At 46.3% G+C, this 22,669-nt stretch overlaps 10 protein-coding genes and 1 non-coding gene across 11 annotated transcripts; 4 read left to right on the top strand and 7 right to left on the bottom strand.

Moving 5' to 3' along the window:
- Positions 1 to 188: 188 nt before the first annotated feature.
- On the bottom strand, positions 189 to 3,286 carry EDB82DRAFT_548890 (tannase and feruloyl esterase-domain-containing protein; the record flags this gene model as incomplete). Its single annotated transcript, XM_065609532.1, has 4 exons — positions 189 to 1,036; positions 1,085 to 1,208; positions 1,280 to 1,865; positions 2,304 to 3,286. The coding sequence occupies 4 exons, from the start codon at positions 3,284 to 3,286 to the stop codon at positions 189 to 191; spliced, it is 2,541 nt and encodes an 846-aa protein (XP_065463629.1).
- A 525-nt stretch (positions 3,287 to 3,811) lies between these two features.
- Positions 3,812 to 3,910, top strand: EDB82DRAFT_t278. The gene has a single exon. It is a non-coding gene; the product is annotated as a tRNA-Ser (tRNA).
- A 1,560-nt stretch (positions 3,911 to 5,470) lies between these two features.
- On the top strand, positions 5,471 to 7,212 carry EDB82DRAFT_563198 (uncharacterized protein; the record flags this gene model as incomplete). The annotated part of the gene is made up of 6 exons (XM_025725895.2): positions 5,471 to 5,669; positions 5,726 to 5,861; positions 5,929 to 6,144; positions 6,193 to 6,260; positions 6,309 to 6,639; positions 6,692 to 7,212. Exons 1-6 carry the CDS (start codon positions 5,538 to 5,540, stop codon positions 7,210 to 7,212), a joined length of 1,404 nt encoding a protein of 467 aa, XP_025594448.2. The 5' UTR covers positions 5,471 to 5,537.
- A 1,239-nt stretch (positions 7,213 to 8,451) lies between these two features.
- Positions 8,452 to 9,501, top strand: EDB82DRAFT_481668 (uncharacterized protein; the record flags this gene model as incomplete). Its single annotated transcript, XM_025725894.1, has 1 exon — positions 8,452 to 9,501. The coding sequence occupies one exon, from the start codon at positions 8,452 to 8,454 to the stop codon at positions 9,499 to 9,501; it is 1,050 nt and encodes a 349-aa protein (XP_025594447.1).
- Positions 9,502 to 10,002: 501 nt separating this feature from the next.
- On the bottom strand, positions 10,003 to 11,112 carry EDB82DRAFT_481667 (uncharacterized protein; the record flags this gene model as incomplete). Its single annotated transcript, XM_025725893.1, has 1 exon — positions 10,003 to 11,112. One exon carries the CDS (start codon positions 11,110 to 11,112, stop codon positions 10,003 to 10,005), a length of 1,110 nt encoding a protein of 369 aa, XP_025594446.1.
- A 725-nt stretch (positions 11,113 to 11,837) lies between these two features.
- On the bottom strand, positions 11,838 to 12,905 carry EDB82DRAFT_356891 (uncharacterized protein). Its single transcript, XM_065607551.1, has 2 exons — positions 12,235 to 12,905; positions 11,838 to 12,185 (listed from the first exon to the last, which is right to left on the bottom strand). The coding sequence occupies exons 1-2, from the start codon at positions 12,809 to 12,811 to the stop codon at positions 11,995 to 11,997; spliced, it is 768 nt and encodes a 255-aa protein (XP_065463628.1). The 5' UTR covers positions 12,812 to 12,905; the 3' UTR covers positions 11,838 to 11,994.
- Positions 12,906 to 13,681: 776 nt separating this feature from the next.
- EDB82DRAFT_356854 (uncharacterized protein) lies at positions 13,682 to 14,626 on the bottom strand. The gene is made up of 2 exons (XM_065607549.1): positions 14,224 to 14,626; positions 13,682 to 14,175 (listed from the first exon to the last, which is right to left on the bottom strand). The coding sequence occupies exons 1-2, from the start codon at positions 14,476 to 14,478 to the stop codon at positions 13,915 to 13,917; spliced, it is 516 nt and encodes a 171-aa protein (XP_065463627.1). The 5' UTR covers positions 14,479 to 14,626; the 3' UTR covers positions 13,682 to 13,914.
- EDB82DRAFT_356868 (uncharacterized protein) lies at positions 14,298 to 15,757 on the bottom strand. Its single transcript, XM_065607550.1, has 4 exons — positions 15,242 to 15,757; positions 14,836 to 15,184; positions 14,405 to 14,788; positions 14,298 to 14,348 (listed from the first exon to the last, which is right to left on the bottom strand). Exons 1-3 carry the CDS (start codon positions 15,673 to 15,675, stop codon positions 14,489 to 14,491), a joined length of 1,083 nt encoding a protein of 360 aa, XP_065463626.1. The 5' UTR covers positions 15,676 to 15,757; the 3' UTR covers positions 14,298 to 14,348; positions 14,405 to 14,488.
- A 222-nt stretch (positions 15,758 to 15,979) lies between these two features.
- EDB82DRAFT_518434 (uncharacterized protein) lies at positions 15,980 to 17,498 on the bottom strand. The gene has a single exon (XM_025725891.2). It carries the CDS (start codon positions 17,284 to 17,286, stop codon positions 16,042 to 16,044), a length of 1,245 nt encoding a protein of 414 aa, XP_025594444.1. The 5' UTR covers positions 17,287 to 17,498; the 3' UTR covers positions 15,980 to 16,041.
- Positions 17,499 to 17,849: 351 nt separating this feature from the next.
- EDB82DRAFT_356850 (major facilitator superfamily domain-containing protein) lies at positions 17,850 to 19,652 on the bottom strand. The gene is made up of 2 exons (XM_025725890.2): positions 19,391 to 19,652; positions 17,850 to 19,339 (listed from the first exon to the last, which is right to left on the bottom strand). Exons 1-2 carry the CDS (start codon positions 19,529 to 19,531, stop codon positions 17,933 to 17,935), a joined length of 1,548 nt encoding a protein of 515 aa, XP_025594443.1. The 5' UTR covers positions 19,532 to 19,652; the 3' UTR covers positions 17,850 to 17,932.
- Positions 19,653 to 20,394: 742 nt separating this feature from the next.
- On the top strand, positions 20,395 to 22,622 carry EDB82DRAFT_569888 (uncharacterized protein). Its single transcript, XM_025725887.2, has 2 exons — positions 20,395 to 20,590; positions 20,647 to 22,622. Exons 1-2 carry the CDS (start codon positions 20,477 to 20,479, stop codon positions 22,582 to 22,584), a joined length of 2,052 nt encoding a protein of 683 aa, XP_025594442.1. The 5' UTR covers positions 20,395 to 20,476; the 3' UTR covers positions 22,585 to 22,622.
- Positions 22,623 to 22,669: the final 47 nt, after the last annotated feature.

Genomic DNA, 22,669 nt, shown 5'->3' with positions numbered 1-22,669 from the left:
TATCATTCACAGTCTGCTCTGGTTTGTCATTAACTTGCAAACCAATGTCAATGAATCGAGCAAGTTGAGGGTTCCATTTACGATTCGTTAGCCACGTCTCATGTTAAAACTGAGATCCCTTGCCTTTTTCCAATGTGCTTGTACGTGCTGGTTTGAGCGACTGTGGGCCTATCTAGCCAGTTTTTTTACTATTTGCAGCCATATGATGAAGCAAGACTTGCATCACCTCCTTGATACGTCAACTTTTTAGGGTATGCACAAAGCTCCACGGCGCTCTTCTTCTCGGTTCCAACAGTCTCTGCATATAAAGTCTCAGGAGCCTCGCCCTTTTCCACCCACCTAACGAGGGCATCAAATGCATCTCCTGGGAACCATCCAGGGCCACCTTTGCAGTGTTGAACACCAGGTGCTTCGAAAAAGCGGTAGTACTCTGTCGCTTCTGGGTCTACTTCAAGCACACGGTTGAAGTAGTCCACAGATCCCTTGTATGGGATAAGCTCATCTGCTGTCCCGTGCCAAGCGAGCAGTTTTCCTCCTGCTCTCTTAAAGTCGGTCAAATCTGCATCGGCTGAGCCCATCACCGAGGCAAAACGGTTGACAGATTGGCGGAATAGTCTGCTGTACTCTGCGTGCGACATGCCGTTTAGATCAGCTGAATGGTTTTGTTGGATAAAGGTGGTTAGCCAGTTTTGGGTGATGGCGAAGGGACTCGAGGAGCAGTTTGTCAAAGAGGTACAAGTCGTGTTTGCCAATCCAGAGAGGGGAGCGGATTTATCAAGCCCATGCCAAAGGAACTTCCCATCTTCAGTTTGGGGACCTCGCCATGTCAGACGGGCGATCTCGGCTGCTTTCACTGAGACTTTGATGTTGCCTGAAGGATTGTCGCATGTAACTTCTGTTCCCACTACCGACATGGGATCGAAGTCACAGCCATCTGAGTCTGACACAATCCCATCTTCGACTCCATCAACGGGGTCGCATGCCTTGATCACAGCCTTGGTGATGGCGTCAAGCTCACATGGGGGAGGGTAGTAGTCTGTATCAGATTAGCACCATACCGCGTTTTGGAAGACAACGACTATACCGAGAGTGTGCATAACAAGTTGAGGCCAATACTCCGACACAATGAACCTATCCCAATTAAAAGCTGATGCTCCAGCCAGGACACCGTTGTACTGAGTTGGGTATCTCTGAGCCATCATATGACCCTGTCTTCCACCCGTAGAGCATCCCTAGAGAAGTCAGTATGCCTGTCGTCTCTTCTTGAGCGACCACCTACATTCCAATACGAGTACTCTGGCTCTTTACCAAAGTACGCTTTTGTGACAGCCTTTCCCAGAGTCGTTGCATCATCCAAAGCCACAGCTGCAAAGTTTTGCAAAGGCGGCCAATTTATATGACCAGCGCTTGTGAGGGCCCAACTAAGCTCCTGTCGGTTTGTCATAGGACGACCACCATCGGTTGTCACAGCCGCATATCCCTTTGAAGCTGGTGGTCCAAGATCTGGAATATCTCCAGTTGACCAGCCTCCTCCGCCGACACCGACGAATCTCCCGTTCCAGTCCGAGACTGGGAGCCACACGTATGCGTTGATGGTATCATTCCAACCAGGGTGAGTGTACTGGACTACAACCTTGCACACGGTAATCGGGTCCGTGGGGGGTATTGGCCACTCGTTGGTTGGCCACTCTGGTAGTTCGATACTCAACACGTTGGCATTGATAGAGATAATCTCTGCGTTCTGTAGCTTCACGGAACTGAATGTTTCATCAGTACACGTGGGCTTGGAGAATACCCCAGGAAGCCCTTGAAATATCAGGGACATGGCAGAGAGGTTTGAGAAGAGCATGGTCTTCGAACGCCGCCTGGGTTTAGCGGTGGTAAGAGGAGTCATGGATACAATTTGATATCGAGATGAAGAGTCAACCAAGCACGTCTACTTCAAGGACATCATCCGTTCGCGTGGAGAGGGACGCAATTTATCATCGAGGTTAGCCATCATCGAGGGAAATGATCAGCGTTCAAGGCCTACCTGCAGTCTTGGCATCACGGTAATTGTTTACGGCACGGAAGCATCGTTCCCGGTGTATAAACCACCCCATACCCGACAATATCCCCTCACTTTAAGAAGCACTTCTATCTTCCGTGGGTCTCGAGTCGAGATACCCCATGTTTTAGTATCATCGTAGTGTCTATCTCGCTCAAATGCCGCGGAGACTAGTCAACTTTTGGATTACCCCACAGATTCGGGACTAGAACAATACCCCGATCTATATCCACAAGGATATTCGCTAACTTGTTACGCTGGCTTCCGACCGGTGACTACCAAGCAGTCAAAAATCGGATGGACTGATCGTTGTCTCGATGCCTGTCTAACTCGAACGTTGAACACCTCGACCCGCTCACGCGACCATCCCAATACTTCGGTAAACAACACTCCAGTGAAAGCAGCTACTCCCTCAATCATGTTGATTCCCATAAGCGTGCCAATTTCTTTCAGTCGTTCGTCCTTTGGCCAAGGACCGATAGGAAGCTTGAACTTTTCTTGGTTGACATCCTCAAACCCAGCCTCCTCAATCCACTGTTTAAAAGATGGTGCAGGATCCATTGTTCGACCAATCTTTTCACAGGCTACCGTGAGATGTTCCATCATCTCCACCAACGCGTTATCTGGTTTGAGCGAGTCGTCTTCCGAATATAGTGTGTTGGCGGTTTCTTGGAACTCAATCCATCCTCCGGGCTTCAGATTGGCATAGGCCTGTTTGATAAGCCGCGGCCAATCCATGATAGAACCAGCCATGTATTTGCAGTGGATGTAGTCGTAAGGAACTGGATCTACCCAGTCCGCCTCAACATCGTCAACGATGAATCGGACATTTGGGGGGACCCAGTCTGGTTGGATTGGACTTAGGTCGTTTCCGATCACGGTAGCTGATGGATGGTCGTCTCCAAATTGTATTGCCCAGAGACCAGTTCCTGTGCCGATGTCGAGTACTTTCGCACCCTCCGTCTCGATGGGTGCTAGGTAAAGCCGGCCATTGAGCAGCCGAGTAAAGACGTGATGAACCATATCAAGACGATCTTGTTCTTCGTCATCATTTGGAAAGCTGTACTCTCCAGCTCTGTCACTGTGATAGCGTCGTCCATTCTTCCATTTGTATTTGAGTACACTGCTGGCAATGGTCGTGTTATCAGTGATGGAGTCGGCACCGTAGGCGGAATCTTCGGGGTCGGAATGCACGTCCTCGTCGACTTGGACTTCAGCAGCTATTGCATTGTCCGCCATTGTGATACTTCATGCGACGGCTTCAAGTTGCACAAGAGGGTGACACAAGATGTACCTTGAGAGCAATATGCAATCAGTAGATCGTGATTCCGACATCAGATGGTTGAAGCGGGGTGTTCGACCAACATGCGAAAAACCCTCAACCAACTGCCAAATTCAGCGATGACGTATATGCCAAGAACAATGATGTTACAGGAGAGTATAAGGTCCATACCTCGTTGCTTGTATGTTCAGATAGTGCTATCTCTCTGCCTTGGGCGGAAATTCGCCAGATTAATGATAGTTAATTGAGAAGCCGACGCGTTTTATATGGAGGTCTACCCAAACCCTAACGCGTCGATATCTAATTTATTTCGTATTTCATTCATTTAACTGGACTTGTTCGAAGGATTGAGGAGACAATAATCGGCATATGCACCAGCTTGAATGTGTCAAACAACGCGTAAGCTTAACATGCTCCTGACGCGTCGTGGCTGCCTACATGTACTGTTTCTCAAACGCGTCTTTTAACCAATCAATCACCAAGACAACGTGGCCGAGTGGTTAAGGCGATGCCCTGCTATCTCTTACGAGACATCATAGGCATTGTGTTCGCACGCGTAGGTTCGAATCCTGCCGTTGTCGATTGCTTTTTGTTTGTAATTTAAGCAGTAGACAATCCAGTCATGGATTTCGACTCTTTGTCCTTTTCCACATTTGTTTACCATTCAATCCAGCTGGACTTGATCTGTGTCCAAGGCGGCTATAGCAGCTAGAAACAGTTAGTGAATGACGCATGTGGCAGAACTGTAGGGTAACAGTTGTAAACTGGACGGAATAAATAAAATCATCCGAAAACAACGTATGCTGGTATGTTAGAAATAATTATCCTCTATTGTGACATCACATTCTTACCATAGCGATGATTTCGCTGGATGACTGGAGCACTTCAATTTACTCCGCTGTGTAACTAATGTTTTCTTGTCTGCGGTGTTTTCTGAAGATCTCCTACAAACAGCGTCGGTGGAGCGACCGGAAATAACCACACTTATCCAGCCATTCAATTCCGCATTCTTCAAAGAAGTCATCGCATCTATTGTCGTCATTGTATCCTCATGTCTGTGCTGATTTCCTTTTAACCATGCTAATAATCTCCCCACCTCAGACTTCGACCTTTGTTTCATCATAAACAGAGGAACAGAATTCTCGTAAAATAGCCGACACTTGATCGACCGTTACCCTACAAGCTTGACAATGGCGTTAATACCCCTTGCACATGATCCTAAATGTTTCATCGACAAACCATGTTCATCAATCGCTCGCCTGTGGCGGTTACATTCTCCCATGCGCACCACGTGGCTCTAGACATCAGAATGAAACATCATTCCGAGGAATGCTCTTGATAGGCTGACATTCGTGTCATGACTCGACGCGTTGTCGGCGCGAGAGCGAAAATCATCCCATTCCTGATGTGTAAAGTCTATTGGACGCCACAACTCATCATCGCTCGGCAGTCTCCAACACGAGAAGCATTATTTCAAGCCGCTACTACCGGAGATGTAAAAATCCAAGATACGAAGGAGTCAAGGCTAAAATCGTCCATGTTGGGGGAACAATCGCGTTAAGAAAGATGACTTTGAACAAAGGTATCTCTCGAGTCATGTATTTAGACAAAGTCCCTGTTGCCACTGTTTAGTTCATCATCATCGTCATAGACACAATTACTCAACATCACAAATCAGATCTTTGTCAGTCCATCTGTGCTTTTCCGGGCTTCCAGCTTCCGGGTACCTTTGCTCCATCTACCGGGCTACGGATCGAGCCCGCTTCGCCCGCAGAGGTCATTCTGACCCAACTTTCCCACTAACGACAGCCCGTTCAACTTTGGACCTAAGGGTCCGGCTTATAATTAACAAAGAGGATACTTGTTCATCCAATAAGACATCACAAAAAACTTCCGAAGTGGCAACCACGTCCACTATGGTCCGAAAGGCTGTGCAGTTCAGGTCGCCAGGTAATCAAAACAAAGGCTCTAGTGCCAACTAACCATTTTTTTGATGATCTTTGGAAGAAATCGTCCCCAACTTAGTAGCTGACTGGTGTTTTAGAAAGGGGGTCGTGCGTTTTGTATGGCCCTTTTTGTTTCCCCTCCCCCCAGCCTTTCGCTCCCTGGTTCTCTTTTTCTTCCTGATCTGGAAGTGTCACGCTATGTTTATCTCGACAGTTCTGGATTCCCGTGGATAAGGGGATCAATTGTAGCTGCGAACAATGCATGATGAGGGTTGAGAGACTGGCTACGTGGGTCGCTTGTTTTGCAGTTTTGACTGTCAGTGCGGCGACCTCTGTGGCGAAGGAGATTAATGCTCAAGTCCAAGCGACGATCAATGCGTCTCCAGCATGCGCGGTAAGCAATTGAACCTGGAGTTTTCTATTGAAGCAATGTGGACTAACATCTTGAAGCAAGAATGTCTTGTCGCAGGATTGAACTTAGACTGCGATTCACAAGATGATAAAAGCTGTATTTGTACTTCTCAAGATTTCCATTCGGATTTAATTTATTGCATGAGACAATATTGTCGCATCCCCGCTATTTTCGGTATGTCTCAGCATGATCTTCGTCCAGGATTAACCCCACTGAGTATTTACTGACATGTCACATTCAGCCTCTTTACGTCAGGTCGATGCTTTATGTGAACGTCCACTGCGAGACCGTCGAAATGATGCGTGGCCATATATTTCCATTCATATCCTGTCTATCCTTTGTACTGTTATTCGCATATATACCAAAGCGTTTCTTGTCAAGCAGTTTTCACCTGAAGATTGGTTGTCCTTGACTTCATTCATTATTTATATTGTGTATTTCGGTATTGGACATCATGGTAAGATCTTCGGAAGAGCTATTATGATAATTGACTAACAAGTCACAGCATTGATGTCTGCTTTTGGCCAGGATATCTGGCAGGTCAACGCAGGAGATCTATCACATGCTCTCAAGGTATGCTTGAGAAGATACGAAAGTCATTCCTCATGCTAACAGTTTCAGTTATTCTGGATCGACTGCCCGTTCTACAGCCTCTTAATGGGTATGACAAAAGTCACCATAATACTATTTTATATCCGCCTCTGCCACGTATACACACGATTCTGTCAAGTCTGTTGGGCCATCATCGTTATGGTATCCCTCAACACCGTTGTCTTCATGTTCCTCAACATCTTCCAATGCACACCAATACACTGGAATTGGAACCGATTCAGCGGAAACGATATCGACTTTAAATGCATGGATTTAAACAAACTACAATGGTCAATTAATATTACGAATATTATTTTTGACATAGTGGTTCTGGCCCTTCCGATACCACTGGTTTGGAGGAGTATGTGTTATCGTCACGACTCACTGATAAGAAGATTGCTGACATGATTTAGTGAGGTCAACATTCCGCCGAAAACTCGCCATCATCTTCATGTTCAGCCTCGGCATCGTAGTCCTCGTCGCCAGTTGTCTCAAAATGCGATACAACATCCTCTATGGCCACTCCACCAACATAACATGGGATTACATGGACCTCATGGTCTGGGCAGGCATCGAAAGCTCCGTGAGCATCGCAGCGCCCTGTCTTCCGACCGTGAGATTATTCCTACACAAAGTTTTCCCACAATCTTTCGGACGGATGTTTGCTTTTGGGTCACATGCAGACCGAACTCTCGACGACGAAATTAAAGCGGAGGAAGAAGAAGTGGCGCGCTGGGCAGCAGATCTTGAGAAACCCTCCGACGCAGCTATGGTAGTTGTGAGGCCGAGAAGGGCGGCAATAAGCTTGGGTCACGATTTTGGGCCTGCGCGTGGAGGAAGAGGAGGAAGAGGAGGAAGAAGAAAGCCCATGACGGAAGCTTCTAGGATTCTCAAGAGTGTCGACGAGTTTGACGAGGCTCCACTTGTCACTTAGAAGATGGACAAGCCACAATGTTCAGAGGCAAATAGTATACGCACATGATAAAAAAATCGCAATGACTCAGAATTTAACACACAAGTATCCCAGGCATTGCCTCGTCTCCACGTCAACCATTCACGGTACGCCCCTTACTTGGGTGTCACAAAGTCTTTGACACGGTATTTTGTACTCATCTCGCACGTGAACAACTTTCACAGGTGTTATAGAGTTGAAGTACACGAAGTTTCTGACGTATTGCATGGAAGTCTTCGAAGGCTATTGTTTATTGTCAATGTAAGTAAAAGTGATTCTTAGATATGCTTTACATAGGTCCCCTTAAGCCACAAAAAAAAAAAAAAAAAAGAATTAGTTGACAGTAAACCTTGAATAGAATTAGGGATGGATTTATATGCAAGAAATCTCTATAATAACAAGATATCCTAAACTTTCTCTCCATCTTCAAACTCAATAAATCTTTTGATCTTGACATACTTTCTGTTCCGCTCAATCCCCGTGATGGTGTAGGTGAGTAAAGCTGACTCTCGGCAAATTGCAGCCACTTTATTGCCTGGTGTAAATCACGCCGCGTGTCGTTCACGACAACTCCAAGCCAAAGTCTACGTCAATCTACGTAAAAGTCTCGGTCTGAGCAAGTACAATCGTGAGCAAGTTCCACTTTTGTAACATTTTCTCCTAGTGTGCGTCATGTCGCAGCCTCAGTCAACTTGAGAACGGCTTTCTGAATCCCCTATATAACGCCCTTTCTTGTCCTTGATTACTCTGAATAATCTCTTCCCTCTACACATCCACTTGACAGCAAAGCTTGATCACCTGACCACAAACATCAACCATCTTACTACGAAGTATTCACACTTCAACTTCTACTACAAACATCTCACTCTTCAACGTCTGCGTCAACCTATCTTCTATCTTCTATCTTCTACCGAGAGCATTCAGATTAATACGTCATATCATCCGACAGTGCTACATCCACCGAGCGAACATTATCTTCCGGCTTCACTCTCAACTTACTTGCACTTTGTCTTCCTCCACACTTGAACTTCTTCAAGTATCGGTTACAAAGAGCATTCAGATTACGCTATCATATCATCTGACACTGCTATATTCACCGACATCACACAATACCTTCCACCGTCACTCTTATCTGATTCAAGCTTCTACGCAACTTCAACTTCACACCTACCATTCACCCACCACTCCACTCTTCCCACTATCTACCAATCAACCGCAAAGATGGTTCAGTTTACATACGAAGACAGGTGCCTCGCCCGGGTTGTTCCCAAAATTGCGATGGAACAGGACCAACTCAAGGACGGAGTTCGCAAAGAAGCCAGAATGATTCAGCGGGCCTACGACTACTTCCAATCCAACATCAAGGCTGGCAATCTGGGACTTCCCAACTCTCGAAGCATCAAACCCGTTTATCTGAGATGTGCACGCGAGCTCCAACCCGTCTACAAGTTAGAAGATTGCCCCGGTGATGACGGCGAGTTTCCTGAATCCTGGATCAAAGTATCTGGCGCCTTGAAGAATGTACTTACCGATTGCTTCTGGTATGGGAATAGACTCCTCAAGAATCCTGACGAGGATTTAGTGAGCTGGCTTGAGCACTTCCAAGGCAAAGAGATCTTGGACAGAGAGGTTAAGCGCTGGAAGGACAACATACCTCTTACCCTCGAGGAGTTGATGGACATTAAACACGAAAGGATGATGGAGTACCTTCGGCTGTTCCCACGCTACGAACCTCTTGAATTCGAGCGTGTGGAATACAAGCCTTTTGCAACTTATCAGAAGTTTGAGAAAGCAGTTCCATACGAGCCCACAAAGGAAGAGCTCGCCGAGACGGAGCGTGTGCGCAAACAGAGTGAGGCATGCGGTACACCTTCCAAGCAGACAGCACGATGCTATCTGTTCGACCTCATCGACACAAGCCCTTCAGCACGTGAGACACTTGAGAAGCAGGCTAGAGAGGACCCCAAGGCAGCTTACCATATTCAGCTGCTGAAGGAGAAGAAGGCTGCTGCCGACAAGGCAAAGAAACCGGAATCTTTGTCATATTCCGCGGAAGAAGAGGAGGCCACCAACGTCAACGAGGAAATTCCTACCGAAGTTGACGATCAGAAAGAAATGGTCCGCCAAATGTACTCCGTTGGAATCTCCGACGACAACGACAACGACAAGGTGTTCCAAATGGAACGGGGGCCCTGGACTGTATCACAGCCGCGCCGTTTTCCCAAGCCTGTGCTGACAGGATGCCCCACTGGTATCCTTATCGATTTCTAGTCTGGTATTTCCTTTTCCACACAAAGGCATAGCAAGCACGCCGATAGTACAACCGTTTTTCTTATTCGGTTCTGCCAGTCTTCAAATAATTGGTATTCTGAATCTTTAATTGAACTCATTTATCTACACTGATCAATCACCTGCATAGTTTATGATAAAGTGATATAACGAATAATCTTCTAAACAAGAATAAACAATGTGACTGGTAGAATAGATGCCTCGCTATACAGACAGTAATCAATCAACTATAAGATGAGCCTGTACGAGACAAACTAGGTTGTAGCCACAGTAGATACTTTCCCTCCCTCAACCCGACTTGATGTAAAGCATATTATAAAGAACAAATGTATTTACTAGATACCGGTATCTCTATCAATCTAATTTACGCAAAACAATCTAAAACACTAAAGCCAACCCAGTTCAGTATATTCAATCTGGTTTAAAGTCCCCCCCCTTTGTCAATCTCAATCTGTCGGTGTAACACACACTACTGGTGATAGCTTAATAAGTGTAGACCTGGTCAGGTCCAAGGTTGCCATAATGTCCAGAGCCGAAGGGATTGGAAGCAGTAACCTTCTGGCCATTGATATCAGCAACACCAAACCATGCAAGGATCTTGCCCTTGACCACGGTAACAACAGCAAAGGCGGGCGCGGGCTCAGTGACATAACCCCAAGAAACAGTGAACTCAGACTTGTCGTTGCAAGGCACGTTGGTCCAGCTCTCGGTAGCAGCATCGGATCCAGGATGGCGGACAATGGTGCAGTTCTCAGTCTTGCCGTCAGCCTCAATGGCAAAGTTGTAGTCGCAACCCTTCTCGTCTTCACCACAGTATCGGGTCATGTTCTTGATTGACCAGAACTTGCCGTCAATAGGTCGAGGATCGGGATAAGTGGTGTTGGGGAAAGAGGGCTTCTCGTGGCCAGTGGGGGCGGGCACGGGAGGTCGATGAACATGAGAGGGGATGGGATGAGGCAAAAGAACTGGAGGACACAGGCTGGGACGAACGGGGCTGCATCCGCTGGTGCTAGAGGGAACGGGAGCAACAACCGTCTTAGTGGTGTAGCTTGGATGGCATGAGTTTGTGTTGCAAGGTCCAGGCACATGGATGACAGAGGTGACAGTCCTGATTGGTGCCTCGTAGGTCTTAGTAGAGAGGGTGTAAATAGGAGGAGCTGGCTTCTCGTAAGTCTTAGTAGAGAGGGTATAAATAGGAGGAACGGGTCGCTCAAAGGTCTTGGTGACATCTTCAGTTGGAGTAAGAAGAGAGTTGTCAGGCGTCTGGTAGGTCCTGGTGATATCCTCAGTGACAGTAATGAGAGAGTTATCAGGCTTCTGGTAGGTCATGGTGACATCTTCAGTTGGAGTAAGAAGAGAGTTATCAGGCTTCTGGTAGGTCACGGTGAGGTCCTCAGAAACGATGATAGTAGGGATAGCAATGGGAACACTGCCAGTGGGGCGAATTGCATCAGGATCCGCGATGGTGGGAATGGCGATTGCAACAGTGCCAGTAGGAACAGTGTTGTCGTTGCTGGATGGGCCGTGCCCGATAGGAATCCAAGCGGCGTTGGCAGTGGTGGCCAGAGCCAGAGCAAGAGAGAGCTTGTTCATGATGGACGATTGGTGTTGAAAACGAAGGTAGTCTGTATTGTAAGACACTGTTTGATGGTGGTGGATATCGAGAAGTTGAGTGCGATGTGCTGCAAGTTATATACCTACGTTCTGTGTCCATGAACCAACAATAAATCTATTTCTAGTATACTCTTGAAGATTCCAGCTCGCCAATCTAACAAACATCTCACGATGTTCTAGCAGACGACATCACAGTCTAGGTCCTTGGCATCACGATATCCTCAAATTGAATTCCAGAAGGGGTTTACGTCCTCAACAGTCGTCATAATGCCCCCACTGATTTAAAATAAGTGATCGACCGAAAATAGACCCCAGCCACAGGAATTTCCCGATCATGGCCATTAAAGTTTGACATTCCCGAAAGACCCGCGACCGACCTCCGCCCCGTTGATTCCGGCTTCGTTCATATGGGTCTTCTAGAACCGATGCGGTGTTTTCCGCTACACGGGAAAAGTTTGTTCCACTTGGAACGGACGACCTTTGAGTTTTCGGATATGGTGTGTTCGTGGAAGTGGCTTGGGTGGAGTGATTAGTCGTGATCCGCAAAGGACTGGAATGTGACACCAAGGAATACGATACTGACATTAGGTATGAAGATCAAGCAACGTCAGTGAGGCATTTATGAACCGCGAAACAATAGCATGTCATTGATATTCTGCGCATAAAAATTGAATGGTGAAATGGATCAAGTGTTGAGAGTTTGGTGTTGAGACAGTTAAACGGATAGTGTATAAAATATTGATCTATAACATATATGCGATTGAAAATTTGGCATGAAATAATGAGTTGTTGTCCACTCGGTTATTCATTAGAGCAAACCCTGCTGTTTATCTGATTGATAGATCTTTGATTGCCATCCGTCTAGTTAGACTCACAACAGTCAAGGTCACACGTAGAGCCTTCAAATCTCTCATATGGAAGGCAATCTTCACATTGCATTCCCATGTACCTTGATACTTCAGCAGTGCATTCTCCTTCTGACATGGACTCATGGGTGTCCAGTAATTGGAAGTCTTCCCCAAGCAAGCGATGCAAACTTTCGGGCAACACTCCTGATAGCTGTTAATAGAAACTCTTTACCCTTTTCTTTTGGGTATTTACTTGTTCTCGAAGAAGAAGGAACCCCAAATCCCTGAAATATCTGATACCGGCGCAGATCATCGACAACTGTGAGATCTGGACTATACAGCTGTGATATACGTCGCCGAAAATATGTCCGGATGAAACCTTCAAACGCTAAGGGACTCGGATTGAAAAGCTGCAATTGGGGTATGAACTCAGCCATCAGATTCTCAAGAAGGGCAATAGAGCTTTGCTCGTTTCCACAAGAACGAATTTCCACGACCTTATCGGGGTCTTGACAAAATATCGCCCTGTCTTCCTTGGGGTCCCATGATAGTAGGTTGCAGGGATAGTGATCACCGATTTTGTCAAAAAAACAGCATGTATGAGTCATATCAAAAGCTTCAAAGGTGAGAAGACGAAGTGCCTCCTTTGCCAGGTCTGAGAGTCCATCAGAGTGTGGCTCATCGAAAGTTTGACCATGTAGGATGCTGTGCAACGTTTCAGAATCTCGTACTTCCGGTACAAACCTAGAGGTATATAAAAGGAATGTTTTTAAAAAAACAGCTTGATAGGTGAACAACCGTGGCCTTCCGCATTGCACCAGCACGTGCATTTATCATCAGCGGCTAAGCTGGGTGACAATTCGGCCAGAAATTGTATTTTGTGTCTATTGTTGCCATGATCCGGATAATATGGGTTCGAATAATGAGCCAACCGGGCTCCCGTGTAATGATAGCATGTGGCAAATATATTCAAACCCATGTTCAGAGGGTCCTTAGCACTTCCCTCCATAAACCCGTGCTTAGATAACCAATGAATTGTTTCTTTCATTCGCTGCACACTCTGAAGATGCAAAAGTCCCTTCCAACCATGGATACCTGCCATGGCGGGAGTTCGACCGACGCGATCGTAGCCGCCGAGATGACGGAACCCTTCTCGCCAAAACCGATGGAATGAAACGAAGGGTATGGCAATGTTGAGATATATTGATTGGTAGTTCGACTGGACGCGTAGACACGGGGCTATCGGTATGTTTGCTGTGTCGAAAGCCTGGCATATGTCAGCAGCTGCTGAATCTGCCAAAGACACAGATCTATCGCCTAAGAATAGCCCGAGTTGTGCCTGTGCGAGACTTAGAAGTCGAAGCCTTCGTATAGAAATATGATTCGCCATCACGTTGGCCATCTTCTTTGACAAACGGAAGGGCCAATGGTCCTCGTATGGAATGCAACAGCCTGCTTCTAGCAGCATTTGTACTGAGTCAACCTGGTCGTACTCTACAGCTCATGACATAAATTGGACATGATTCTTCATATCACCCTCGGTTAGTAGAGTGCTTGCGTTTGTTGTTAGAAGATATCTCAATCCTTCCGGCCAAGTGACTGAGAGCTCGATAACATCGACACTAAAGACGCACTCAAGTACTGATTCGGGAGCTTGTCTGACATATGATACTAGATCCTCTATACTTCTGGAAAGTATGGCTTTGGTAATAGGGGACAGATCCATTGCTGAGAATGGGGGGAAAGTTGGTATCGACGATTTGTACCTTGTTTAAGGCTTGTCTGAGACAGGAAGAGTTACCCACAATCTCGTATTAGTGATATTATAAATGCAGAAGGCTTGAACGTGGAGAGGCGTTTTATAACGACGAGAGAAAATGAGAAACAGGATATTCCATATAGAAATGATACTAGATAGTTTCTATTGTCGGTTTCATGTTCTAATCTCGTGAGATTGTGGCCAACAAGATAATCGGCGATGGAGCTGAAAGAAATTAGTATAGGTGTATCCATTCAGTGGGGTTCCATCGAATGACAGCATCTCTGCATCAGAATAATTGGCTTGAAGTAAAGTTCGGATGCAAGATACAAATGTATAGGTAAGTGTTTCATCCTGGAGGATCCATTCACTTATGGTAACCCAAGAGTCGACGCTACTATGGAATCTAGAACCGAAACACATACTGAAGAGTATCTAAATCCTATTAGTCACTTAATAAGATTCTGTCTTTAGCTGGCTCACCTTAGCGTGTGTATCACCGTACTGATCTGTGTCCAAAGGTGAGGCCAAGCCTTTTGAGTACAGAGTCAATATCTCACGTTCTAACGACTCGAGCTTTGTAACCTTGTGGCTGGCCGTAGCGGATCCTAATGACTCGTCATGTGTGAAACTCACAATTGTACTTATAACTGGGCTGTCGTACACCATATTTCTACACCTTACTGAAAGACTAGGTCTGCTAGTTCCTGATGTATACTCGAAACAGGCGTGAGTCATTCGGGCAGAGCTAAGCTATCTTCAATCGAAATTTTGCTTTGGCCCTTCTTTTAGTGCCTTTTCTCGTGCCCCATAGCTTGCAAGATGTAATGTGACGTTCCTGCTCTTCGAAGAAAATTTCCAAGTTCCAGAATTTGAAGGATCTCGTTCGGCTTAGCAGAGCAGAAGCACAATAGCATCCTTGCCATAGCCTTGCGCTAACATGTCTCGCAGATGATCTGTCGTTGTGGATCACTGGGGTATTTGTGTTGTGATAGGTTGTAGCAAGGCTTGTAATTTGGAAAATTTGGGGGCAATCAATTTGCATGCCCTAAACATGATCAGTACAAGTATACTGGACATCCATAGAAGCGTTACCATGCCTGAAATTAAGGCAGACTGGAACTCCACTGCTTGTGTAAGTCTTTCCAGCTTGGCGGCTGTGACTTGGGTATTCGCTTCAATTGATCGTGTACCAGTCTCGACAATGGTCAGCTTCCCATCGATCAGTTGACCAAGATCTTGGATAGATAGCTTTGTCTGATGTAGCTGTTCCTGTATGTCGCTAAGTGTGTCAGATATGGCGGTCTGTAAAGAATGAAGCTGAACAGAATTGCAGTGCATCTTGGATTGTAGATCTGCTAAATGACCACCATGACTCTTAGCATGGTGTTTCAGGTCCTTTGATATATCGTTGACTATATCGTGGATGGAAGCATTGGAGTCCCTAAACGTCTAGCGTAAGTTATGATACGATAAGAATTAGGGTTTCTGTGAGCGTTACAGTGATATGGCCGAAATGATCAAACCCAGATTATTCAGAACAGATCGTAAGGAATCTCGGATCATGCTCAGCTTCTCTTGTTGGAAGGGATACGAAACAGAACGTATGGCATCGGCTGCTCTTTTCGTGGCTTTATTTGACGGCTGAGTCTTACATAGCTCGTCCAGAAGCCTTTGAAGTTCTTCAAGCTTCGTATAGCAGTTGTGGACGCACGTTCGAAGAGAATTTGTTCCATTCCTTAGGTCGACATTGGGTAGCGTATTGTTCAGACTGTAAAGCAGTGATACAACTTGCTCGACCTCTCTTACCCCATCTCTGATCTCTTCCTTTCGGCCTCTTACAGCTCGTAAGTACTTGACAAGGCCATTGCAGACCTGAATGCCAAGTGACATGATGCCGACAGCCGTTCCTGCTACAGACAGCGGATCCGACATACTGAATGGCAGTATGTCTTTGGAAAGACAGGACAATTTTGATGGTGTGGAAAGGGCAATCTGTAAAGCGTAAGGTTTTGAGGCCAGAAATATTACGGGCGGGGTAAAACTAAGCTGCACACCGAGATCGTCTGCGCATGTCGTTGGGCATCCATCAAGGCAGACTGCTGGTTCGCAAAATATTGGTTGCGTTGATCTCATTGGACTACCATGCATGACTTGGAAACAAGGCTGTGGCTATACGGTTGAGATGTGTTATACATGACAGATATTGATGCTTAGGTACGATGTCTTTATTAATTGGGTTGATTTTATTACTCCAGCTTTGATACTTGCTCCCACCCTGTTCGCCCCTAATACGCCTAATTAGATCCCATACATGCTACTGAAGCACATTCTGGTAAAGTTAAAACTGTTGTGGTGTTCGTCTACATACTCAGCCTGCACGAAACTAGAGTTCTTCGCATGCATGAATCCATGCCAAGCCGTTCCATTATACGGGCCATCCACCACCGCTCTCATTTCAGTCTTGTCGAAAGAGCTACCCATGCAAGTCACGGCATCTCCCTGCCATCCTGTACCACTTGTAAACTTTCCACAAGGAGTTTTGCGCGTCTCAATACATGCAATGACAATGAGTGCAATTCCACATCCGAGAACCAATCCAGTGTAAAACTTGTACCAGACAGAAGAGATACATGGTAGGACAGTGGACCGTGATGATTTGATGCCAAAATACCAGATTGTCATCAGTGCCGACGCACAGACTACAAACAAATAAAATAGTATAACGGCAAAAGTTGTAAATGTGTAAAAGTATGAGTGTCCTCCATTTGTCACAACAAAGGACAAGGCGAGAGCAATCAGAGCAAATTGAGCGAGAACGTAAGCAACTCGAAATATCCTGCTGCCCCAGAAAGAGGGATTGTGGTATCTCTGTGGGCCTGATAGTGAGGGATTGGTGGTCAAGAGTTCGAATGACGCGGTGCTGCACTCGATCATTTGGGGCGTTCCCAAGGGCACATCTTCCATAGAAGCGAAAGAGAATTCATCGGTTAACCAAAAACAGCTGCAAAGTCTAAGCAGACCGAAAAGGGCGACCGGGAAGAAGATGATGTCGACGCCCATGAACACGGTGAAGCCTGGCGCAGAAGGATCAATCTGGTTCCCAACTAGGAGGATGATGGCCTGTAGTCCTTGAACAGTGATAATGAGAGTTTTGAAGGCGTCTCGGGATAGGAATGTCACTCTATCGTCATCAGGAAGCTGGACACACCGCGGCCGACTGTATTGGATGATCTCTTCGGTCCCATCCCATCCTTCGTCAGTCCAAAACAGAGCATTCGTAGCAGCCAGATCGATCCTATCCCAGTTCTTGGCCCGGATTCTGCGATCAGTGATCATGGCGTATCGCCAGAGAATTGAGGTGGGATTGTAGTGGCAGACACGCTCGTGCCATGGTGGACGACTCAGTGAGAGGTACGTTGGCGAAGGCGCGCCGATGAGAACGTGGGCAATGAGAGGAGCCAAACATAGAGTGAGAACCGTGATCCAGTCCGAGATGGTGATGTCTTGACTCTGGAAAATCAGAGGAGCAATATAGATGGCCATGATGGATCACAGGACCACACAGTGATCAAAAGTAACACACGCACGCGACTTGGCCAAGAATCTTAAACAAAAGAACAATACATCCTTCGAAGAAAGGAAGAAGTCAGGAAGTCAGCCCTACAGAAGAGAAAGAAAGAAAAGTCTAGGCGCCCAGAAGTTAAAGGGTTAACCAATCGTTCTTGGTGGTCTAGTTCCTGAGGCTTAGTGCTTATATTCACAGGGGATGAGATCCTTCAACGGGTCCTGATTTTCAAGTTGAGGAACTGAGCAATAAGATGAACGGGCTCTTGCTTTGCGAGAATCCACTAACAGTGAAACAGTGCATTGTGGCCACTAAAACGTGGCTGAGCGTCAGCTTACGGTAGGGGTTCCCATGTTTTTGGCCCTAGCAACAAGAAAAGAGATCAATTGAGGAGCTTTCAACGGCTATCGTTTCGCGAAATCATCTTGCCCTAGGATGAATCGATCGATACGGTGAGATACGGAGATTTTCAATGTCCGGGTCTGGACTGTATAATTTCCAGGTCTATATGTAAGCTCATAAGTAAATAGGCCATTTTATAGCATAGCACTTTCAATATTGATTCATTGTTATTTCGTTTTCTAATTTTAAACATTCAAGCTGTTCTCTTTCTCTCACCATATTTTACTCGCTTTCTATATCACCCCGGGCCTTTTCCATATCCTTTTTCAACATTTGATAAAACACACTCTTTTCCCGAATGTGATCTCCATACCGAATAAACACAAACGGAATCGCACACATAAAAACGCTAATAATCCCTAACACAGTCGTGGCCCATCCCACACTGAGCGCAGTATACATGGGCGCCGCAGCAAGACAAAGTCCAGCAGCTACAAGGTTTCGAAGACATGAACCTATGGCCATGGCTGAAGCCGAGTAAACTCCGTAGCAATCGCTGAGATAATTTGTCAAAGACATGTTGATGAGGATTTGAGTTGCTCCGAAAGGAACTCCGGCCGTCATGGGAGAGATCCAGGATATTTCTGGTCGTGCAGTCCAGCCAAGCCAGAACAGCGATACAACCAAGAGAGGACCACCTATGCATGCTAGAGGAAGTCTGCTGTACTCGGTCTTCTGAGCCCATGTTCGACCCTCTTTCTTGCATCGGGTGTAATAAGCGTCCCAGAGTATAAAGATGATCATTCCCAGAAAGATCCCGCCGATGATAGGAAAGTACATGAGACCACTTGTCTTGGTAGACATGCCGTATATGCCTTTGAACACGATGGGATATGTCTGGAAGAACATGTAGTAGATACTGTACGCCAAGGCGATGTATAGACTTGACGCAGCAACGATAAGCTCGGTGAAAAGCATTTTGACGGGACGAACTAGAACAACACTCATCATGTTCTTCCAGCCTTTCGCCTCAAGTTCGATCGCAGCGTAGGTTTCAACGTCGCCTTTTCCTGTTGCACGAGCCTCTTTTCGTATTTTCTTTGCTCGGCGTTCGAGGATGGTAGGTCCAAAGGTCTCTGGCAGAAACGCCAATGGCAGAATTGTCACACCCGCAAGGATCAAACCCACCCAAAACGCCCATCTCCATGAAACCTCCGAAACATAGCCCGCTATTGTTGGAGCAATGAGAGGTCCGCAGATACTCACAGCGAAGAAACACGTAAAAGCTCGACCTCGTGTCGTCAAGTCGCTGTAAATATCCGCCATCATACCACCGCCAACAACAGTAGGCGCGCTAGCGAAGATGCCAGACATGAGTCGAAACACGAGCATCGAAGCCCAGTTTGGTGCTAGAGCGCAGGCGAGTGTGAAAATGGTATATCCGGCAAAAGCAGCTTGCACGACATATTGACGACCCTGAAGTTCTGATAAGGGTCCAAAGACTAAAGGGCCAAAAAGATATCCCACTAGGAATAGAGAGATGGGAAGGGCTAGTTCGGGATTGCCTTGGGTGTTGTCTATGCCATAGTCGGCACTCATGGGGGCAGTGACGTTGGCGGGTAGAGATGATGCGAGAGTGCCATTGAAAAGAAGCACCGTGGCGGTGAAAACTATGAATAGCTTCTTTCCCTGTGTGTTTGTTAGTACATTGTATTTTCTATGTCGCAAGGACAGTCATACACTTGACCAGTTGTATGGGTTTCCAGGATCGTTGGCACTGAAAGTCAAGATAGTGTTATTCGTTTCAGTCGAGTTGGTTGGGATGTTCTTTTCGTCCACCAACACCCCAAGGGGCTGTATAACTGGGTTGTTTATCTCCATGCTTCCAGTAATTGAGTGCGAGTTTCGTGGGAAGACAAGGACTTCAGGCTAAACAGCGATTGAGTCTTCATTCACAGCTAAGGCAGCGGAGTTACAATCTAATTGTGGGAAGGGCTGTACAATAAGAGGTTGAAGGATGTTCATAGAGTTAAACAGCTCGTTTCTTTTTTGCTCGTTTGACTTTTCCCTTTTCAGTATCAACAAGCGGTGGACGATGTGGGGAACGCCTTATGCATGGGGAACAAAAATAAAGGTGTCAACAAAAGAACTTGCATGAAATGGTCATTCTGACATACGAGCCGTTCTTTTGGAACAATTCGAATCTCATATGAAGGATTGAACGTCAAAATAAGCTTAACAATGGTGGCTTCGGTCCTGTCCGCATCTTCTATCCCAATCCCATCATCTTTTTGAACTTCTGTAGGGTATCTAGCTATGCACGAGATACTTGAAAGATATCGAATTTAATCTATTCACAAGTCGAAAATTTATTTTGTTATTGATTGCTTATGTGTCATTTCGACTCAGTTGCACGATTCATCACTGAGGCTGCAGTGTGACTGTCTTCAAAAGTGACGAGTTGACCATGAGGTAAAGCCGAATTGTATTGCAGCTTATAACATCAAAATTTCAATCTGCAGCCAAAGAATACGAGATGAAAACTTCTCACCTGTCAATGACTTGTATATAGGGCGCGTGTTGACAAGCCAAGTCTTAATGAACCCTGCCAACAGAGGAAGTCGGCCCAATCTAGTTTAGCAGGCCCTTGGACCATGACATAATGACCAATTTCCCCGCTCGTTCATCGCTTCCTGAAAGAGAAGTTCCATACGACGCAAGCGAAGTCCGTCTTTGACAATTCCCTTCAACTCTGTAAGACAGACCACCCTCGTTCTTTTTCGCTGTTTGTATCCGACAAATACAGTTCAGCAAACCTGACGCGCAATGCCAGATCGCGTCGTGAGAAGACGCAACGTCAAGACCCGCAATCGCAATGGCTGTTCGACGTGCCGAGCTCGGCGGTTAAAGTGTGATGAGAAAAAGCCCGAGTGCAATAATGTGCGTGTATACTATCAACGAGGTTATGCTGCTAGCGAGTGACTGACTCCATACAGTGCACTAGACTGAGTATCCCGTGCGGCGGCTACGCGCCAAAGATCATATTCAAAGACCAGACAAAGCTGTTCCACCAAGACTCGCTTAGACGGACAAGGTCTGGTCAGAGGTTGGGTGACTCCGAGTCAGTTGTTGACTTGGAACAACAAGATGAAGTCGAAGATAGCTTCCAGATCCCTGAAGAACAAAGCCCACCTCAGGAATTTCTCGCGTCGTTTGTTCCAGCAACGGATCTACAGAACGATGCCATCCAGACTCAGAGCCCCATATATCACGTCGGACAACCGAATGACGCGCTTCACTCCTCACGTACCTTGTCAAGCCCAGAGATATCGTCAACATGGGATCCAAGATTAATCCGTGGTGCTGCTCTGGTCACCACAGCCAACACACCAGCAAGCGATCATCATGAACCTGCGTCGTATATGGTGTCGCCAGTGATTACACCCGGTACATCATCTCACACCCCGTTTGCGTACGCAACTCCCAGTTTTTCGTCTCCTCAATTTCCCCATCAGGATGGCATACCCGAAACGACCAGGGCAGACAAGTTCTTCGGCATCAAAGTGTCCCCGATGATACCCCACGGTCTATTCGAAAGTATGAAGTTTCCAGAGGACATGCTATATTACCATCATCTACGCGACACTGGACCTTATGGAGTCCTCTCAGTCCTGTACCTGAACGACATCCTTGACGCTGAATACTTAAACGGATCATTTTACCACGCCGCACTCGCACTTTCTGCTCTCAAAATATCAAAGTCTGACGCTCATACTCACCTTCGCAACCAAGCATCGATACATGCACTGGAACATTTTGTTGTAGCGCTTGGAGACATTGGCAAGATTGAGGTAGAAGACATCAACACCCCGAGTAATGCAGAAAATCCAAGGAAACGAGAAAATGCTGTTTCTTGGTTGAGTACTGTCTTGTTACTAGCCCACTTTGAGTTGAAGCGTGGACAGATGAGATTATGGTGTGTTCATGGTCGCGCAGCTGTTGACTTTCTCTCCACGCACTTAAGTCTCGTGCGAGCTACAGATATTGGCGAATGCCTCGTTCGCGCGTTTTCGCGAATAGCGGCTCTGCTAGTTATCTATGAGCGCACACATTCCATCCAGAAACAGGCAATTTCCCCAGAAGTGTCCAGCTCTCTGATTGAACTACTTGCTTCGTCGAATTTACCCTATGATAGACTTCTTTATATAGGTCCGAGGGTGAATGCTCTGGAGGAGGAGTGGAGAGCCAATCTAAGACCTGACGCGACGTGGAATGAGCGTGTTGATAAACTCAGAATTGAGCTTGAAGAATGGCGACAAAGTTTACCGCCAGAAGAAATCCCAGCGTTTGGCGATGAGGACGAGTTGGAAGGACAGCCTGTTGACATAAAACCGCTAACAATATTGACATCCTACGAACCCGTCAGAGCAGCGACAAACTACGCACACTACCTTGTTCAAATGCTACGAGTAGACATGATGTATTCATCCAAAGCATATCACAATATCACTCCTGTCGAATCAGCGTCTACCATTCGCAAAATTTGTCGGCTCACCTTGGGTCTCCCATATACTCTGTGCGTCAGCGTCAACAATTATGGCCACGGTATGCTTCCGGCCATGTTGGATGCTTATCACATGGCGGACGGTAGCATGAGGGATTGGATCAAGAAATGGGTATCCTCGCGACCTGATACGCGAGAGGGAATATGGGATATTGGGCGTGTGCAAAAGTTAATTGCCTATTTAGACAGAGAGTACACGGGACAGGGGTCTAGAGCGGACTGGACAGTTATTAAGACGAGAATGATTGATGAAGAAGATGGTGGTCAGGAAGAGAGAGATGACGCGATGGATGACACGACGAATTTCTGCGTTGAGATTTACTCAAAGGGGAAGAGAGGTTGGAGCATGGACTTTGTTGAAATTGAGTGAGACAGATGATCTAGTTTAATAATACGACATATCACGCCTATCACTTGTCTTATTGTCTCACTGACCTACAATGGTCTATAAGCGA

The sequence above is a fragment of the Fusarium venenatum genome, assembly GCF_020744135.1.
Source record: "Fusarium venenatum strain MPI-CAGE-CH-0201 chromosome Unknown EDB82scaffold_4, whole genome shotgun sequence".
NCBI classification, from domain to species: Eukaryota; Fungi; Ascomycota; class Sordariomycetes; order Hypocreales; family Nectriaceae; genus Fusarium; species Fusarium venenatum.
This window is presented reverse-complemented; position numbering and strand designations above follow the sequence as displayed.